The 21010-nt window shown below is 37.2% G+C and overlaps 2 protein-coding genes, 1 long non-coding RNA gene and 2 pseudogenes across 4 annotated transcripts in view; 3 read left to right on the top strand and 2 right to left on the bottom strand.

The window, feature by feature from the left end:
• The window catches only part of LOC104726353, a 7982-nt pseudogene extending 4239 nt beyond the window's left edge, over nt 1–3743 (bottom strand).
• On the top strand, nt 4517–7763 carry LOC109128662. The gene is made up of 4 exons (XR_002035060.1): nt 4517–5416; nt 5543–5720; nt 5806–6555; nt 6635–7763. It is a non-coding gene; the product is annotated as an uncharacterized LOC109128662 (long non-coding RNA).
• Nucleotides 8607–10678, bottom strand: LOC104726344 (annotated as a pseudogene).
• LOC104726335 (65-kDa microtubule-associated protein 3) lies at nt 14316–18029 on the top strand. The gene is made up of 12 exons (XM_010445180.1): nt 14316–14633; nt 14774–14861; nt 14977–15183; nt 15271–15522; nt 15616–15825; nt 15909–16064; nt 16192–16503; nt 16579–16666; nt 16750–16823; nt 16917–16991; nt 17098–17314; nt 17412–18029. Exons 2-12 carry the CDS (start codon nt 14790–14792, stop codon nt 17882–17884), a joined length of 2136 nt encoding a protein of 711 aa, XP_010443482.1. The 5' UTR covers nt 14316–14633; nt 14774–14789; the 3' UTR covers nt 17885–18029.
• The window catches only part of LOC104726324 (AT-hook motif nuclear-localized protein 4-like), a 4725-nt gene continuing 2938 nt past the window's right edge, over nt 19224–21010 (top strand). Inside the window, exons 1-3 of one of the 2 annotated variants that reach the window (XM_010445164.2) lie at nt 19224–20168; nt 20586–20662; nt 20793–20924. In XM_010445164.2, the coding sequence (XP_010443466.1) occupies nt 19643–20168; nt 20586–20662; nt 20793–20924 (735 nt within the window). In that variant the 5' untranslated portion in view covers nt 19224–19642. The remainder of the gene's footprint in view (nt 20169–20585; nt 20663–20792; nt 20925–21010) is intronic. The other variant, XM_010445170.2, reaches the window with a different exon arrangement.

Raw genomic sequence — 21010 nt, 5'->3', positions numbered from 1 at the left:
TTAAATGTTATACATTTTTATAAACCTATTTAATTAATTCACCCATTGATTGAGTATGCATTGGCTTGTAGGAATTGGGGTATTTTTCCGGGACTTATGCACTAGAACATTGACCATTGATGTCATAGAGCAGTTACAGAATAATATTCCAGTGTTGCTTTGTAACTTGGAGAAAATCTTCCCTCCTGCTTTTTTTGACGTGATGGAACATCTTCCAGTCCATCTCCCACATGAAGCAGAGCTTGGTGGACCAGTCCAATTTCGGTGGATGTATCCTTTTGAGCGGTTTATGAAATCTCTTAAAGGAAAGGCCAAAAATTGCGTCAAAATTGTGACGCTTTACAATGGTTGCCTCGCAAACTCCTCGCAATTTACTACGTAATTGCGACGTTTTGACGAATTTGCAAGAGTTTTGCTATGGTTCATCTCCAGCTACTCCTACATCTTTGCCTCAACGTTTAAACAGTATGACGTTGGAGGAGTTACTCGAGAGTCCTGGCCGTCAAAATCTAACACGATTAGATCCAAACCGTCCACCAGGAACTCTCTGGTAAGAGAATGATTAACTTATTTCAATTTTAAATTTGAATTTTTAATTTTAGGATCAATACTTACATCAAAACAATTATGTTATCCCTAGGTTTTGTGATGATGGAGGCGTTGCAGCCACTGTCCGCAGCATCTTTGAAAGAGATTTCAAAGAGCCTCATGCTAATTGGTCACAAACGCCACAGGCGGTCGTAGATCGTTGGTATGAAACTTTTGCGGTAAGTAATAGTTTAGTTTAGTTTAATCGTTGATATATAACTTATGTAGCTTGGATCAATACTAATATATTTTGTTTTCTTTTTACAAGCAAACATATAACTGGGACCGTTCTATAAACGGTAGAGTTAGACATGAGTTTGAGAAGAAGTTGAAGGAGCGGATGTGTGATCAAGTGTGCCGGTGGAAGGGAAAGTGGAGGGAGAATGGTGATGATGCAAGGCCGCGATGGATTGATCCTCAAGTATGGGATGGACTAGTTAAGTATTGGCGTGATCCCAAATCAGAAAAAAGAGTATCAACGGTCGTAATGCTCGATATCATGATCCTGATGGCACTGGCATACATAAACACCGCTCAGGCCAGACCTCTTTTAAAGCTCGTGCCAGAAAACTTGTAAGTTTCTAAATTCTTACAAGTTACTTCTTGTCTGTTAATTCTTACAAGTTACAAGTTTCTAAATTCTATGTTACTTCTTGTCTTTTTCTTACTAATGACCTTTGTCTTTTGTTTTACTTTGTGTTAGTCTGAGGTGACTGGTGAAAGCACTCCGGATTATCTACGTGTCCTAGAAGACACTCACAAAAAACCCGATGGGAGTTTTGTCGATGGAAAGTCAGAGTCCATCTTCAATGAAGTGTCATCAAAGATACAAGAGGTTCAGTCTCAGCTCTGTTCAGGGGATAACACGGAGAGTTCTGCTTCTGGTGGGTTGTCTGTTCATGCCAAGAACAAAATTTATGCCGAGGTAAACTTCTATTTTATGTTGGATGTTTGATGTTGCCTTATTGTTTGGAGTTTTTGTTGGATGTTGAACGTATTTCTTGTGTGCTTTTGAAAACTCTAAAGTTTGTCTTGTATGAGTTTGTGTTGTTGTTTTTAGTTTGTCATATGGTATGCTAAGATTGGTCTTGATAGTTTGTCATAAGATTAGGATATGCTACATTTGTGTTGTTGTGTCTGTTCTAGGATCCGAATCTTGTATGTCACTTGTTGGCTGTTTCAAATGAATATGAAACTAATTGTTTGATTGTATTGCTCGTAGGTTGCTCCGAGGAAGAAAAATAGACTTTATGGAGTTGGTTCTCTGCAACATGAAGCATCTTCAGCCCATTTTGGACCATCGCTTCCGCCTACTGAGGATCCGATTGTTCTTGCTCAGAAGCTTGCTGTCGCTGAAGCTACTCTTGCAACCCAGGCCACTCAAATTCAAGACAGTGCTCAAAGGATGCATAGCTATGATGCATATTTTGACTACCTTGCCGGCAAGGATCCTGAGTTTGCTGCTAAGTTTGGAAGCAGGCTTGTTGACTCCAATCCTCCAGCAACACTAGACGGCACAGGCACAGGCACAGGCACAACCACTGGCACAGATACAGGAACCGGAACTGGGGTTCCCTCTCTATCACCCTCTTTTTAAGACAATTTGATATTAAGTTCTAAGGTTGATTTTGTTTTTTGGACATGGTTCTAATGTTGTTGTTAAGACAATTTTTTGTTTCTTAATTTTTTGTTTAGAAACAAAAAATTGTCTCGGTTAATATGTCTGAATTTTATTTTATATTTTGATTATAATTTCTATTTCTTATAAAATATTGTGAAAATATAAATATATAAATATATAAATTTGAAAATCAAAAATATAAATATCAAAATGAAAAAAATTCTTAATCCCGTAGCAAATTTATGCTACGGATCTGCGAGGATTACTAATTTGCTACGGATTTTGCGACGAAACACATATCTGGGTTTATAATCTTATTAAAACTTTGTGACGGAAACAACGTCGCAAAAATCTAGCAAATCTGCGAGGGATTTACGTCGAACATATTTTGCAAGAGGAAAGCAAGGAATGTTGTTCATCGCAATTTACGAGTGCTTTGCGACGGACATTTATTGCAAGAGAGGTGCGAGGAATGTTGTTCATCGCAATTTGCAAGTGTTTTGCGACGGACGTCAATTCGTCGCAAATTTTGCGAGGGAAGTGCTACGTGTATTAATTTGCGACACACGATTAGCGAGGAATTGACGATCCTCGCAAATCCCTCGCTAACACCAGTTTGCGAGGGAAGAGCGACAAATCTTGCCATCGCAAATCGCGTGTTTTCTTGTAGTGGAAGATTCAAGAAAGGGCCTTAACATTCATTATAAAGGTCATGATACTTAATTTGAGTTGGACAAAAGAAGAAATCAAATACCTGCTGCCATAAGTAACAAAAACGAAGCTGGAGGTGTCTTGAGGATAAAAGTGAAACTCTGATCCTGAAACCACACATGTAAACAACTTCATGAAACACCAAAACATGGAACTATATTTATGAACCGTACGTAACCAATCACCATTATTTAAAAACCAATCTTTTGATGAAAAACGTACTCTTCTCTAGTTGAGAATTTAAATCGGATATAGAGATTATGGTAAGAGAATAAAAAAAATATTAGGGTAGAAATTTAAAAAACTAACATCGTAGATTGTGATTACAACAGGAATTATATCACCCAGATTATCAGCGGTTCGGACATTGTACTCCAATTGCATAAACGCTTAGCCATATCTTTTTCTGGATTGTCTCCCCTCGAAGCAAACTCCGAAATAATTTGTCGCCCCAAAGTTGCTTTTCCGGCCCACACATTCATTCTTATAGTTCCAACTTCCAACCACTATGAAACTATATACACGCATCTCTCTAATTCAGTAACGCTTAGAATTAAGGGTTTAGACTTTAGAGGAAACCGGTAGTGAAAAGATATATTTTACCTTTTTTGGTTTTGCCTCTGGGTCTCAGGGAAGCCATAGGGAGAAGGGTGAGAAATCTCGGGGTTGAGGAGAGAAGCGGGGACTGTTTCTTTCCTAGAAACTGAACGGAAACATTTGTTTTGATGGTTAAGTCAGCCGAAAGATAACGTGAGAGCTTAGAGTTCGGATACATAGAAGACGAAGTGCAACTGCAAAGGGTTGGTAAAGAAGAACACGCCATTGAGTCAGAGTGAAGCCCAAGGTAGCCAGGTGTTAGTACGTACCTAGAGTGCGAGTTCATGTAATAATTAGTGACTTTCTCTTGTACAGTAAGTAAATTTCCTAAAATAATTTACATATACAATATGGGGAGGATTTGGACGATATAGTTTGCCAGTTTTTAAAAATAGGAAAATTTGGATGATATTGCAGTTTTGCTTACTCAGCATTCGAAAACATTGATGATCTTACACGAAAAAACGTTAAACGTCCGGCAATATATTATACTAGACATAGCTAGCTAATTATTTGAAAAGAATGATCTTTTTAGTATAATTCATTATTTTAAGTGTCTGTATGTTGTTTGTAAAAATGTAATTCAAATTAATATTAGTGGAATTGGGTATTAATTTGAATTACACTAACATTAATTTAAATTAATGTAATTCAAATGGAATTGGGTAGAAGAAGTTCAAACCGAGAAACGAGAAGGACAACGAAAAGAATTTACAGTATATGGAAAGACGGCAATATATATCTCGACTTGACAGGCAAGTAAATTAATCTTTTATGAGAATCGAGTCACTATTATCACCAATTTCCCCAACTAGGGTTTTTTTGTTTTTTTTTTTCCATAACCACAAGAAAAGGACGACTAGCTCATAAGGCCATCTTTAACGCCATAACACTTGCTATGTTCTTGGGCTTTTTAAAATTGTAAAATATTGAACAGTGGACTTAGATCAGAAAAACTGATCTTATTTGAGAACTGTTTTTATGTTGTTCTTGTGCTACGTGTGCTATTTTCATTGGACATATTTTTTGGTCGGTGGAGAGATTTCTCTCGTTTCTTCGATATTGTCGACCTTGATTTTTTTTCTTTCTCTCCCAACGACGAAACGGCGATTTTCTTCCCTTCGATATTGTGCCGATCTCATCTCCGCTGTCTCCTCGTCGAAGCCCAGTGATTCCTCTGTCACATCGGCGATCTCTTCGTCTACTTTGTCTCCATCGACGACGACGAGAGAAGCTGATGATGAGTATTCTTGCAGTTATGACACAAGAAGCTGATGAGGTTTTACAAGAAAGTGACGACGAGAGAAGCTGATGATGGGAATGGATGGACTGTGATGCTCGATTACAGTTTACTGCTTTAAGCTAGTGATCAGTAGTGGGTTTGATTGAATTTAGCTAGAATCCTTGTGATGTTTAATCGATTACAGTTTACTGCATTAAGTTAGTGTCCCTAATGTTTGATCGGTTTCTTGGTTTTGCCGTCTGATTTCTTATGTGTTCAATAGGTAGTGAACTCGATGAGTGGCAAATTTGATAGTGTTCTGAAGCTCTGATTTTGATGATGTTTAGCTAAAATTTCCTGTAATTTGGATCTGTTTGAATGTCTGTTGAATGTCTATTCAACATAAAGCTGAGAATTTGAAGCTATACCATGGTAGTTAAAATTGTGATGATTGTATTTGCAGTAGTTAAATTAAGATCACGAAGCTATACCATGGTAGTTAAATTAAGATCACGAAGCTATAGGTTTGTTCCTTTCTTTCTTTCTTTTGCCTGGTGAAACAACGATATAGGTTTGTGTCTGTGGCTGTGTGTTCCAAACCAGGACAATGACTCATATATTTTCAAGGACGTACGAAAACATCAAGGTTTAGCACTGAGAGGGAGGGGACTTATCTTGTAAGTTTGTTGTTGTCAGGACAGTGATGTGTGGTTTGGTTGAAAACACACAACTTATTCATTGGCCACATTTTCAATTTTCTATTAATTTGACGGTGATGTGTGCTTTGGTTGTTTTTTTCCCAGGTGGTGATCGATGTCTTGCAAACTCTAAAGGAGGTGTCTCTGAAGATCTAGTAGGTGTTTCTTAGTTGAGCACTTTGATCCCAGTTGATCTTTATATATCCTAGTCTTCTTAGCTTCTATCATGTTGTTAGTCGAAGCTTTTAAAATGCCAATGACAAGAGACTGCATCTGCCCCCAGGTATGAAGTTTAGAAAACAAGCCTTAATTACCGTATCATCGAATACTTATATGTATTTACGTTATTGGTTGTCTTTCTTTTTCAGTGATAGGCTTCCTGCTAATTCCAATTCTGACACGACTAGTGATCCTGGTGTTGTGACTTGTAACTAAGCTCAATCGTCAGGTCAGGCAAGTTAGACTCATTTACTCACAATCACTCAATAAATTCATTTCAATTCCCCATCCATATGTGAGACTGAAGATCACGAAGCTATACCATGGTACTTATTCTTCTTGTTTTTACAATGGGATTTAAGAATTTGATGAAGTACCCATGACTTCACACAAGTTGTTGTATTTTCTTGTTTGTATCTGTTTCATGTTTTGGTATTAGTTCTCTTATTAGGATTCATTTGTGACTTTCATTGAAAGTTATACAATTTGAAATTTATATTATTTGCAATTTACAATTTAAATGTTATTTTTTAAAGTTTTTAAAATTGTAATATGTTTAAGAATATTTTATTATTAAATCTAATGATCTTAAACATGTTCTTCCTATAACTAACTTTTTAGTAAAAGTTCTTAACAACTGATCTTAGATTATTTTCCTAATATATCTAATCTAAGAACACTAAAAAGTGTTATCCCTTTAAAGATGCCCTAATAGAAAGATACGTTTCCAAGATCTGAAGTTGAACAAGGCAATTCACCTTTAATAGTGGAGGCATTATTACCAAATTTTTCAATTACTTACGGTTAGTATTATTCATCTGCCTTTTACTAAGAACGCTATGCGGTCCCTGCTTCTCCTCAGCCGACTCTGTCTGAAGAAACCACCTGCGATCGTAGTTGTAAGCTTCTCTTTCTTCTCTTCTCTCTGTAATTGTTATTGTAATATTTCTGTTCCTGATATAGGGAATTACTCCGCAGAGACATATCGGTGGCGTCCGGTGGCTGTCGAAAACCCCTCTCTGTCAAATCGTGTGCGCTGTACCTACTTTGGAGGATGAGGATGAGGATATCGGTAACCTTATGATTTTCGATTATGTTGCTGATTCTCGTGGTGGGAGCAAGCTTCTGGAGAAGAGGGTGCCTATGAAACTGTTGAAAGAAACGGGAACAATATGAGCATCTCATGGCTGGGTAGCTACTTTGAAAGACGGTGTAGTGCGTCTCCAAGATGACCTCAACCCTAGTGCTTCAGATTCAGACCCGAAGCGGATCTCACTGCCCCCACTCGTAACTCTGCCTCATTGCCAAACGCAATTGGTTACCAACGTGGCCATGTCCTCCTCTTCTCCTGAGGACGACGACTGCATCGTGGCCGTCAAGTTCTTGGGTCCTCAGCTAAGCTTATGTAGGCCTGCTCTCAAAGAAAAAGCCGAGTGGGTCAACATCAGTATCCCCGACCCTAGCTTCTTCGTCTCGTCCGGAGTCATGTATTCCGAGACAGACAAGATGTTCTCCATGCCGGCCTGTGGAGGCACACACACGGGATCTTGGGATCTTGAAAAACACAGGGACAAACCCAAGATGCAGACATGGAGCTTTGAGGACCTTCCTGAGTTGGTGCAGTCATGCTTGCAACGACTAGATTCGTGTTGTACGACAGATCACTTGGTGGAGTCACGACCGACGGGAGAAATGTTTATGGTTAAGTGGTTCAGAAAAAGAAACAACGATGAGGGAGGGAGAATAGAAGGGAGGCATATAATGGTGTTCAAGCTAGACGGGGATGGAAATGCTTTGTACACTGATGACATTGGAGATCTCTGCATTTTCCTGTCCAAATCTGAACCTTTCTGTGTCAAGGCTAGCTTGTATGGCCTTCATAAAAACTGCGTCTATTTCGTAGACAACAACGAACGGGGAATAGTCTTTCTGGCTATGAATAATGAAGCTCGTATATTTAGTACTTACCCGGCCTTCATAAAATCCATCTAATTTATTTTCTACTAATTAATTATACACTATTAGTATCTCTTACAGCTGCATGTAGTAAAAACAGCTCAAATATGACTCAAAACAAGCCATGGATACAGCTTACTAGACAGCACATGGACATAATCGATTAAGTGTAAAGGAAAAAAATGCTTCTGCAACGAACATATCTCAAAACTCAAAAAGATGCAGCAAAAAACATAATATGGGAGCTACTTACCTTCCAGCAGCTATTGTTCTTCCCTGAACATAATGGTCAACACTCTCAGTGACTTCTGTGAGAAGGTCAGCAGTTTCAAGTACCTGAAAAGCCAAACATTGAAGTTATTATTTCTATGGACAATAGACGGATCTAATGAAATACGACCAAAGTACAGAAGCAAAATATACCATCGTGCAGCCATTTTAGAAGAATCAACATTATGACCACGTGCGCTCTTGTGATAAACCGTCCATATTCCTTTGCAGCCTGGAAGTTCAACCTACCCAGCAAGAACATGCGGAATAGAGTGCTTAAGGATTGAAGAGACTAGGTCACATACAGAGCATTACTAAGTGACCGGATACATCCCCATTTACTAAGTTCCAACTCGTACTTTTCACATAATTATTTTCGCTTTTCTTGTCTATATCAAGTAAAAAGATAGATTCCCCAGGGGTGGATAGTACTTGTGAAAGATATAAACCTGCGACTGTCCTAATAATGCCTTCTGTCCAGAGCTCACTACAAACTAATGCGTTTTATATGAAATCCTGTCCATGCCATAGTAATGGGCCTAAAAGGTTTTTTAAACTAAAAGATCAACAGATAGACAATTTCCAATTTTTTCTCATATACCTCAGTAATCATTTCTGGTCTAATTGACTGCCGAAGAACACCATTCTTCCCATGACCAGAACAGCACACCTAAACACCAAAATACAGATATTTAGTTTGGTACAGTTTTTAGACAAATACGACGCAAGCATGTCAACACTAAAAGTTGTGGAACAAAGGATTTCATTGTTAAGTAAAACAATACTTCAAAAATACACATTACTAAATAACAACCCTAAACAAGCTAACACAAGAACCGGCATGAATGAAGCCTGTGGAGTTTTTCTTTTAAGCTGTCAGTGCACTGATACTGATACATTCCAATAAAGCTGCATTAACTACATAATTAAAATCCGAGAACTCAAAGCCTTTGAGAAACTTAATGCTAACAAAAGCTTAAACCTGAGCGAGGACTGTTAGGATTAGAGAGTCTCCGATCGCAAACCACTCGTCGCTAATTCCCAACTGTCTGTTAAAACCTGACACAAGGATAACCTGCAAAACATAAGAGCGGTCCCAAGGGTTACTAATCGATTCTATAGCAGGGATAGATGGCAAAGTTCTTCTTGTAAAGTGCAGATGTGACCAACCTGAGTCATTCCAAGACCCGTGCCAAAAACTGCCGTCGCGAGAAAGATTTTTCTCAGTGGAACAGTCTTCAGGAATCCATTGTACAGTCCTACTCCGAGCAACGATGCAATTGAGGTCACAAATTTAACTCGTCCCAGAAACTCCGGAGTAAAGCCAATTTTGTTCGTTCTGAGATGAATTTTAAACCAAATAACATAAGAGGTTCTGTAGTTAATACTTATACTATCCCACAGTGGATATAAAATAAGCCGATGACCAGGAATCAAGTGGAAGAGGACATACGTGAAGTAAAACATTGCAGAATCTGAATGTGGTGTGGCTTGCCATAAGAAGCTAAAAAAGGTAAGGGAGGAAAGCATTTGGTTGCTTAATGGCACTCCATAGCTGAATCATGTTCTGCTTTGAGGTCTGAAGAAAGCCAGGACTGACCAAGGTTATGTTCTCTTTCTGCCCTAATGCTGGTTTGACCACACGTTGTTCGTTCACGAGAACAGCAACTGCTGAAGTTATCAAAGGTAGTAAAGCTGTCACCCCAAATACAAACCTGAGGTATAACAGCTTTTAGAATGCCACTTAGTTAGTTATCTATACCACAGGATACCCAAAAAGAAAAGCTACTGACTGTACGCGCAAATTGTATACTGTACCTTACACCATATGACTCCACAAGGGAGCCACTAAAGTAGGAACTCACAATTCCACCAAAAGCTGAGGATCCCCAGCACAAAGACTGCAGAGACCCCGACACGCTTTGTGAATCACCACGAGCCCGTTCCACTACCATCGAGTCTACTACCTATGAAGAGTTAACCACTCAACAATTCAACATGCTGGAATAAAAAAACTCTATATTGCAACTCAACCAGGCTAAGTTAACCAGAACGGATTAGAAAACTTACGACATCAGAAAAAGCGACAGAGAGGGAACCAAGAAGTATACAAAGAGCAGCACTATATTTACTATCAACAAAACCGGCCATCAAACTCCACGAAAATGCACCAAGAAGTCCCGAGAGAACTAGATATGACATCCTTCGATAGCCAAATAGAGGCACTGAATCACTGTAAAACAGAACAAGTTACTTAGACTTTTCTATTATATGGTCACTACAGTTTCTACAACAATAGAATCAAAACAAGTACAGAGGTGGAGAAGAACACATACCTGATAAAACCGTAAAGAGGCTTAACAAGCCATGGCAATGAAGAAAGACCCGTTATCACAGCTGTCTAGTCAAGAGGTATATATTGTCAGCCTATAAAGAGAATTTTATAAAAGGAACTTCAAAAGCATCTCCTTAAAAGGGCATAACAAGGACATACACATAGCTCAACAGGATCAAGATGCAAGTCATCTTTTAGATAGAAACTAACAGCGAGCCTGACGAGTCCTAAAACACCTTGAACAAATGTCCTGCGGGAAATTTGGTATATCATCTTAGGGGATTCTCCAGCCGAACTGAGTCCACAATTGAAGAACAAATATGCTGAAATAATATATTGACTAACCGAAGAAGGTACAGAGGCTTCTGACTTGGAAAGATCAAGTCTCTGGACAGCACTTCAAGAAATAAAGTAGCCACATCGTTTGATATCCAGGTTCCATGGGCAAGCACCGAGTTCCATTAAAAGTTGAATCTAAGCTACAGGATTCTAAAAACTAAGATTGAGGTAACAAGATCATATCCATAAGAAAGCAAGTACAAAGGCTATTCACTTCAAGGAAGAAAGCAGCAGTCAGTTTCACAAGCGAGATTGCAACGTGCCTAGCTCTAATCCTACAATTCAGGTCCCGATGCAATCAGGCAATCAAATGCGATTCAGAGCTGAACATTTAAAGCACAACACTCCAATACCTAATCACTTGGAAATCAAAGTCCAAGATTGGACTAATTTAGGTCTACAAACACGCACATGTTGTAATTAGTGGGCACACACGAGCTCGGGAGAAACACCAGAGACTCCTACCATTACACCACCGCGCTTAGCAAGCTTCGGAATCGGAGACCAGGCCACTCGGCCTCAAGGTCATCGCCGGAGACAGTCGTCAATCTATCTTATTTACCGTTGAATTGAATCTATCAAAATTGGTTCACAATCAAATTTAACAACTTGTCTTTTTTTTTTTAGCCGGTTTANACCGAGTTCTACACTGAAATTCAATGCAGGCAGTTCTTGACTGAAAGAAATCAGACACACATAGAGAAAGTAATATGGTTAACAAGATTGAGGATTCTAAACTAAGATTGAGGTAACAAGATTATATCCATAAGAAAGCAAGTACAAAGGCTAATTTGAGATTTGGGAAGAGCAAGTTTATGTACAAAAACTGTTTGCAGTCAAATTTACAAGCGTCAGCAGTAGCTCTAAACTAACAATTACGAAACCGAGATTGCAATCAAGCAATCAAATGCGATTCAGAGCTGAACTTTTAAAGCACAACACTCCAATACCTAATCATCACTTGGAAACCAAAGTCCAAGATTGGATTAATTTAGGTCTACAAACACGTACCTGTTCTAATTAGTGGCACACATGAGCTCAAGAGAAACACCAGAGACTTCTACCATTACACCACCACGCTTAGCAAGCTTCGGAATCGGAGAGCAGGCCACTCGGCCTCAAGGTCTCGCCGGAGACAGTCGTCAATCTATCTATTTACCGTTGAATTGAATCTATCTATCTATCAAAATTGGTTCACAATAAAATTTTAACAAATCGTCTTTTGTTTGTTTAGCCGGTTTATGTCGGTTCAATTTCATTAAAGGTTAACCGGTACAATTGTTGGTTCAATTCAATAGGAAATTAGAGACGATTTACGGATTTAGCTTTAACTCATAAGCACGTCCCTTGTTCTCCCGAGGGATATGTAAACGAGAACGATATACCTTCGAAAGCTAGGGCCTAGGGTAAGTTCTATTCTATCTATCAAAATTGGTTCACAATAAAATTTAACCGATAGCAAATTGTTTTTTTGTTAGCCGGTTTATATCGGTTCCAGTTTACTAAAAGTTTTCCATTTGGATTTTCTAACAAAAACGAGTGTGTATTATATATCTTTTATTTGAGTTTTCTGTTAAACTTTCCATATTGGATTATGTTTCACTTTGTTTTATCTGTTCTCGTCATTATAAGAATCAAATTTGATAAGTTTTAGATATGATTAAGGTTTTCCTTTTATTTTAATTTCTACCATAGTCTTTCGATTTTAAAAATTTACAAATTGTACCCACTTAGTTTATTTTAAACAAATATCTAATTAATTTATGATATTATTTTAAAATAAAATTTCACTACAAAACATCAATAGAACAGAAATGATTCATGCATATCGATTGAAACATCAAAGTTTATAAAAAATTATAAAAAATATTAAAAACAACAACAAATAAACTATTAAACTAAGATTTTTAGTATTTATGGATTTAGTTTATTATACTAAAATATAGCTAATTAGATAGTGGCATGTGTCACTATGTGATAGGCTTTCATGGGTTTTTCAAGGTTTATCATACAAATAACTTGAGAATCGATTCTCTTATTTCTTTTTGGTTAAAATATTATTTTTTCTCTCTTTCTTTTCTTTTTCTAATTGTAAGAAATTTCTCCAAAAAACTATCAATGTACATAGTCTAACACTTAACTTTAGGATGGACAAATTATTCATTAGATTCGTTTTGATCCGTTATTCAATTCGATTCAAAAAACTTGGATATTCGTAGTTTTGTAAAACAAATAAAATACTAAAAACTAGTATTCGTAAAAAACGAAGCAAATCTCAAATACTATAAAATTTTAAGGGAATGATTTGAGGTTCTAGAGAATGGCCAATTTTTCTTGAAGGATTTTTGTATCAAAACTATCTTTCTCGTCAGTGGCTTTAGAAGAGGTGCACTTGGTGTAGTTGATTTTACCATACTCGAGCTTAAAGTGATATATGTATGGCATCTGGGTATGTAAAAGACACAGATCCATCATTTTCCCATGATATATCAGTTGCATCCGTTTCTTTTTCTCCAAAATAATTTGTTCAACTCCTCTTGTCTATGTTACTGTTTTCTTAAATTAATTAGATTATATATTGAATTTGATATAATATAATTATAAAATAAGGTAGTAACTCATTAATTGAAACAATAATAAAAAAATTATGGGAGACAACTTGTGCATACGTTGTTCAACTATGCATATGGTAGCATTTTGTATGAAAAATAGTAATTCAGCACTATAAGAAGTAAAAGATGATATGAAAGAGGACATGGTAATACTTGCGTTAAAACAACATATATGGAGGCTCAAAACAATCATAAAATTAGATTTTTTTTGGTGGCGACCTAATCTTAAAAGCCTTCATTATTGTCGAGCATTTAAGAGTCCATGGTATTCCTATAAATCTTTGTTATTGAATATTTGGAGTTGCAATTGAACTATTTGCCATGTTTTACTCAATTTCATTGTTGCAAAATATTTTTTTGCCTTTAATTACATTCCTTGGCCGCAAAATGGTTTATCTCCTTCATTTTTCTGAATATATGTATTGTTTGTTGAATGTTATATAGATTATGCTCTCTGATATGCTCAAATTTATCTTAGAGCTACTCTCTCAAATAGATCAATTGTAGTACTTATGGGTCGAATTCGAGAAGGACTCTGGATTACGTAATAGATTATTTAGTTTATTTGATATTTTGTGTGTATAAAGTGTAAGAAATTAGGCACATAATTCAGTTATGAGTTATTGAATTGTATAAACGTTATGTTTGTTCATGTTATCATGTAATGTCCCCGTCTATGTTCGATGATTTGGTTCGATATGTAATCATACCACACCTAAACCAAACACAAATTTCTCAAGTTCATAACCAATTAGTTACCTTACCTCTGTTATTCATCCAAGTAAGTTTTTCTAAAGAATAACTTAATCACATACTAAACCGATCTCTGTTTGATTTAAACTACACTGATCAATGAAGAAAATTGTTAAATTGTGGTTTGGTACGAATACCAGACCGAAATAATTGAAATCAGACCGGTTCTCTTCTCAAATAAAAGGTTCGTCGTCGGCTTTTAGATTTTCGTTTGTGAGATCTCAACCGTTAATAAAGACTAAGAATATTTCAACGGTTAATATCTATTCCTCTACTGAAAGCGCGATGCACTAGATTCTAAACACCATAGATCAGATTTTTTTGAAATTCAAAAGTTCGAAAAAAACCAAATTAAAAAGCACAAAATATACTACAAAATAAAATAAAATTAGAGGAGCTGGTTCGTAACGGACGAAATTCCCAATCTCACCATCATCACTCTCAAGTCTCAATTCAATCTCTCTCTCTCTCTCTCTCATTAACCCAAAACCTTTTAACATCTTCGTAACGGCTCTATTTCTCTCTTCTCTCTCTCTCTCTTTCTCTACACATTTGAAACACTTCTCGATCTAGGTTTCTAAATTTACTTCTTTATCTTCTTCTTCTTCCTCAATCTACTCGCGAAAGTTTCAGTCATCAGATTCGATCGACTATTAAACTTCCAAATTCAATCATCAGTTCTGGAAAATCTTCGAGAAATCTCCCGTTTCAGGCAAGTATTTTGAGTTTCTCTCAATTCAATTCGAAAATTTGTTGATTCGCGATGTCAAAATCAGTTAGGGTTTCTCAATCAATTTGCTTCGAATTAGCTGCTAATTTCGATTAGGGGTTCTCGTTTTAAATCTGTTACAGGCTGAAGCATTTCGAAATGGCTTCTATTCAAAAAGATCCGATTCTTCAAGTAGAGACAACTTGTGGATCTCTCTTATACGAACTCCAGGTTTTTGGGAGATTTCTGTGTCTCTTCTTTAAATAGATTTGTTCTGAATCTTTCAAATTGTTTGTGTGGAGTCTTGATGAGAGATTTGGTTTCTGTTTTTGTTTTCCTGGATTAGATTATTTGGGATGAAGTTGGAGAAACAGAAACTGATAGAGATAAGATGTTACTTGAGCTTGAGCGTGAATGTTTAGAAGTTTATAGAAGAAAAGTTGATCAAGCGAATCGATGTAGAGCTCAGCTAAGGCAAGCAATTGCTGATGCTGAAGCAGAGCTAGCTACAATCTGTTCTGCTATGGGGGAACGTCCTGTTCATATTAGACAGGTACGTACGTGATCTGATAAATGACTTGCTTAGTTTATGGTTTATGTTATCTTTTTCAACTTTAACCTTTCTTTTTGTATGCATCAGTCTGATCAAAGCGTTGGGAGCTTGAAGCAAGAGCTAGGGACGATTCTTCCTGAACTTGAAGAGATGCAGAAGAGGAAAATTGAAAGAAGGAACCAGTTCGTTGTTGTCCTGGAGGAGATAGATAGTATTGCTAATGATATTAAAGGTCAAGGAGAACATGTTCACTCTAAACCACTTATTGATGAGACTGACTTGTCTATGAGAAAGCTTGAAGAGTTACACTGCCAGCTGCAAGCACTTCAGAAGGAAAAGGTGAGATTTGATTTGAATTTGCATTGTTGGCTTCTTTGGTTATTCCAACCATTAGATATGTATTTACTCTTTTTGTGGTGTTGTTTCCCTCAGAGTGATCGTGTGGAAATGATTCGGAATCACTTGTGTACATTGTATTCACATTGTTCAGTACTTGGGATGGACTTCAATGAGGTTGTTGGCCAAGTGAATCCTACATTGAGTGATCCAGAAGGACCAAGGAGCTTAAGCGATCATACAATCGAGAAATTGGGGGCTGCAGTTCAAAAGCTGAGGGAAGTCAAGATACAGAGAATGCAGAGGGTAAATGATGATTTACTTTGACGAGTTATGTATAATTTTCTTTCTTGTTGTTGCTCATAGTTGCGTTTTTTAATTCGATGAAGCTTCAAGATCTAGCAACAACAATGTTGGAGCTCTGGAATTTGATGGATACACCCATAGAAGAGCAACAAGAGTATCAGCATATAACCTGCAATATAGCTGCATCAGAACATGAAATCACTGAAGCCAATAGTCTCTCGGAAGAATTCATTAAATATGTAAGCTATGGATGTTCTTTTCATGGTTACATTGTTTTATAAACTCTACGACCAAGCTTATAGCTTAAGTGAAGCTTTTTGATGTCGATGCTTGTATCCATAACATGACTTCCATTGCTATATACAGGTTGAGGCAGAAGTTGTTCGATTGGACGCTGTCAAAACAAGCAAAATGAAAGAACTTGTTTTGAAGAAAAGGTCAGAACTAGAGGATATATGTAGGAAAACCCACTTGTTGCCAGTTTCAGACAGTGCTATAGACCAGACTATAGCGGCGATAGAATCTGGTATTGTGGATGCTACAATGGTCCTGGAGCATCTTGAGCAACATATCTCTAAGATCAAAGAGGAAGCTTTAAGCCGAAAGGAGATACTAGAAAGGGTTGAGAAATGGTTATCTGCCTGCGATGAAGAAAGTTGGCTTGAAGAATACAACAGGGTTAGAGTCGGATCATGAAAACCTTTTAAAACTTATAAAAGCTCGTTACATATTCTGATAGTTTTCATTCTACAGGATGATAACCGATACAATGCTGGAAGAGGGGCTCATCTTACTCTCAAGCGTGCTGAGAAAGCTCGTAATCTTGTTAACAAGCTTCCAGGTAAGTTACTATTTGCTGTCAATGTATCTTACATGTTTATGCTCTGAATAGATTATGTATCTTTTCATTTTTTATTCATTCAGGAATGGTTGAAGCACTGGCCTCGAAGACTATTGTTTGGGAACAAGAAAAGGGGATTGAATTTCTATATGATGGTGTATGAATTCTCTACACATTCGCTATTGGTTTCACTTGGTTATAATTCTCTATGTCTAGCTGACCATTTGTAATTCTCTTTATTTATGTCCAGATCCGTCTCCTTTCTATGCTTGAGGAGTATAATTTACTGAGGCAGGAAAGAGAAGAAGAACACCGTCGCCAGCGGGTATGTACAAGTCCTCCATTCTTTTTTGTTTCCATCAGAAACTTTTGACCAATATCATCCTCCTAATCCAACTCTATGTGTTGCAACTGTTTTCTACATATTAAAGGATCAGAAGAAGCTTCAAGGACAGCTCATTGCAGAACAAGAGGCTCTTTACGGGTCCAAACCGAGCCCATCTAAACCCCTTGGTGGTAAAAAGGCTCCAAGAATGTCGACCGGTGGTGCAACCAACCGAAGACTTTCCTTAGGAGCAGGAATGCATCAGACTCCTAAGCCTAACAAGAAAGCAGATCATCGACAGAATGATGGAGCTTTATCAAATGGTAATTACGTCTTATAATATAATGTGCTCATTTGTTATCAACATAGTCTTGAGTTGATTTCTTAATTGCATTGGTGAATGAATCTTAAATCTTGCAGGAAGAAGAGGGCTTGATATTGCAGGGCTTCCCACAAGGAAACAGTCAATGAATCCTTCTGAGCTGTTGCAATCTCCATTAGTTCGCAAACCATTCTCGCCCATTCCGACTACGGTGGTTGCATCAAAGGCCAACATAGCAACAACAACCCAACAACATCTGAAACACAACGCAGTGAATGAGATGTCATCGTTTGCAACTCCTGTCAAGAACAACAACAACAACAACATTCTTAGGAATTTGGAAGAAGAGAAGATGATGACTATGATGATGCAAACACCGAAGAACGTTGCTGCTATGATTCCAGTCCCATCAACACCAGCAACAATCTCTGTTCCAATGCATACCGCACCAACACCATTCACCACCAATGCAAGATCAATGTCAATGTCTGAAAAGCCTGAAGTTTTGGAGTATTCGTTTGAGGAACGAAGACTCGCCTTCATGCTACAGTCTGAATGTGGTTTGGTTTGATGACTTTGATCATCCTTTGGTTTCACAATCTGAAGTTGTTTTATTTGTAAAACTCAAATTGAATGTGGTTTGGTTTGTAAAAAGGTCAATTATATGATTGGCTTTCTCTTTTAAGTAGTCATTTTATACACGTATGGTTTGGTTTCTTCGAGAGACTGACAAGAAGAAGAAAAAAAAACTTGTCCGTGAAGTGGAGCTTTAGAGGAAAACTAGTCAACCTAATTTGTATTTTACCACTTCACATTATTATTCAAGTTTTCTCAAATTATTACCTGACTTGTCATAATCTTTTGTGGCCCTTTTCGTTTTTCTTTTTTATTCGTCATGCTCTACTCGTTTATTCATTCACATTTTTCTTTCATCTCAATCTACTGATGCATTGACCACTTTTTCGTCTCCATGTAGGAGTTTAAACAAGGCTTGTGGGTGACTAAAGATTTTACCACTAGGATAATCATCTTCAATCGATTTGTAATTTATAAATTAGTTTCGGACCTTACATAAATAATACTTCCATGTAGTTTGTAGATGTAAAAATTTTGCTCCTAGAATTTGAATTAGAACTCTCTAAATAGGAATATATTGTCATAGATACAGTTCCTAATAAGAGTTTTTAGACTAATAATTATGTCTAGTCGCATGACCTAGTAGAAGACCAACTATAACTTACTTTCGGAGGTGATAAAACGACTGAACTATCTTGTGCAATTTGTTAGGTTACTTAAATAACCCCAACAACAATCATGATCAATTATATAATTCACACTATTAGTATTATCTACTCCATTAGACAAAAGAGGATAATGTCGGTATGGAGCCATTACCAAACTCCAAATGGCAGGGATTAGGACAAGAGATTTGTAGTTGGGATTTTGGAAGGCTAAATTGGTCAAGGTGTTGTTTTGGTTATATAGTCAACGTGGGTAGACTGGAAAAAGAAAGAGAGATAATATTAGGTGACAGAAATGTCTCTAACTTATTATTTTTTTTTTTTAAATAGTATATGGATGAAAAACTCAAAATCAAGTCCAATTGTATTTTTTGGGGTCAACAAAGTCCATTAGTATACTAATTTATTAAAGCAATTAAGCTTTAGCTGTATCCCAAACTCCAAGACTTGTTAGGAGAGGTGTGTAATTTTTTTTGAATTTTCTAATTAAGCCCATTATTACAATTTTCTTTTAAGAATTACACTTTCCTCGTTTCTCTCTCCCTTTTTTAAAAAAGAAAAAACTTATTTAATTTATTTATTAAAATAACAAAATGTAGTAATGTAAAATAAAAAATATCTGCTCTTTTGATTTTTATTTTATTTATCTCTTTCCATTCTCCTCAAAACCCTAATTTCTCACATCCTTGTAAACTTAACCCACTCGTAGAAAAAAAAAGAAAAGAAAAGAAAAAAGAAAAAAAAAAAACTGCAGGTAATTATGAATGTTTTAGGAGAAAAATTCTTCTGAAATTAAGATTCCGCCATGGAAGCTTTTGATCTTTCTCTTCTTCACTAGTACTACTTCTACTACTACTTAATTTCAAAAAAATAAAAAAAATTGATTTTTATTTTTTCCCCTTTTCTCTGAATCTTACGTCCTTCTGGATCTCTTTCCTCTCTCTCTCTCTCTTGTCTATACTTTAAGTGTCTGTCTGAAGACGAAGCTTGAATCTGTCGTGATCAAACTAGTTCTCTTGTCTTTTTAATTTTGTGTTTTTTTTTCCGGGTCTTCTTCTTCCTTAGTTGTCGGAATCAGAATCTTTCAGATGGAGGAGAGAGAAGGAACTAACAACAACAACCTTGCTACCAGTTTTGGTCTGAAACAACATCAACAACATGAAGCTCCTCGTCCTCCTCCTCCTCCTGGTTTCCACATGGAGCCACCGCGGTCTGAAAACCCTAATCTTTTTCCGGTGGGTCAATCCAGCACTGCCTCCGCCTCTGCGTCGGTGAAAGCTCCTGAGAATGCTGCTCCTCCTTTTAGCTTGACAATGCCGGTTGAGAATTCGTCTTCTGAGTTGAAGAAGAAGAGAGGGAGACCTAGGAAGTATAACCCTGACGGCTCTCTCGCTGTGACTCTCTCTCCTATGCCCATCTCCTCCTCTGTTCCGTTGGCGTCGTCGGAGTTTGGCTCTCGGAGAAGAGGTAGAGGGCGAGGGAGAGGGAGAGGAAGAGGAAGAGGACGAGGACGAGGGAGCGTAATTGGAAGTGGTAGTGGAGAGCCCAACAACAACAATAACAATTGGCACAAGGCTCCTCAGATGTTCGAATTCGACAACAGTCCTAGTTCTGGTAATGTCTTTATCTCACAACTGTATTGTCCTGTATTTACATTGGTCTCTCTTTAGAATCAATAGATGCCTTTTTAATGGATCTTATATGCTATATTGGATCTCTTTGTCTTTGGTTTGACTTGTTAAAAAAAAGGAGTTGGAATAAGGACAAAGGACACACTTGTCCTATAAAGCAAAGGAATGTTACTGTCTGGTAAACTGGATTTGTGTGAAAACTGAAAAGGCTTTGTATTAAAAGGGAAAATGCCCTGAAGAGTAGATGAAGAAGAAAGCAATTTAGGGAAGCTACTTAGGATTCTTTGATGAGTGTGATTAAGAATATACATATAGGCACTGGTCTTGTTACAATAAGGGCTTTTCACATGAGCTAAGTATTATCAATTCGTCTGTTTTTACTGATCCATTTCGATGTTGGCTTTTGCAGGTGGAGGACTTGCAGAACTTGGCAGTCCAAGTTTTACACCTCATGTGCTTACAGTAAACGCCGGTGAGGTATGTACTTAATAATTCTCTTGTGATTTACTGAATACATGTGAGTGTAAATGTCAATTTACCAAGCTTATAAATCTTGACTAAGTCCTCTAGATTTCTTACTCTTTTTGTCCCACTGGTGTTCTAACAGGATGTGACAATGAAGATAATGACCTTCTCTCAACAAGGCTCTCGTGCTATCTGCGTTCTTTCAGCCAATGGTCCCATTTCCAATGTCACACTTCGTCAATCTATGACATCTGGTGGTACTCTCACTTTTGAGGTCTGCTCGTTCTCTCTCTCTTTATTCTGTCGTGGCTTCCAACTTTTTTCTTTTTTTTTTTTACTGAATTTAGTTAACAATTTTGT

The sequence above is a fragment of the Camelina sativa genome, chromosome 2, assembly GCF_000633955.1.
Source record: "Camelina sativa cultivar DH55 chromosome 2, Cs, whole genome shotgun sequence".
Lineage (NCBI taxonomy): Eukaryota > Viridiplantae > Streptophyta > Magnoliopsida > Brassicales > Brassicaceae > Camelina > Camelina sativa.
Note: the sequence above shows the minus strand (reverse complement) of the source record. Positions and strands in the feature narration are given on the sequence as shown.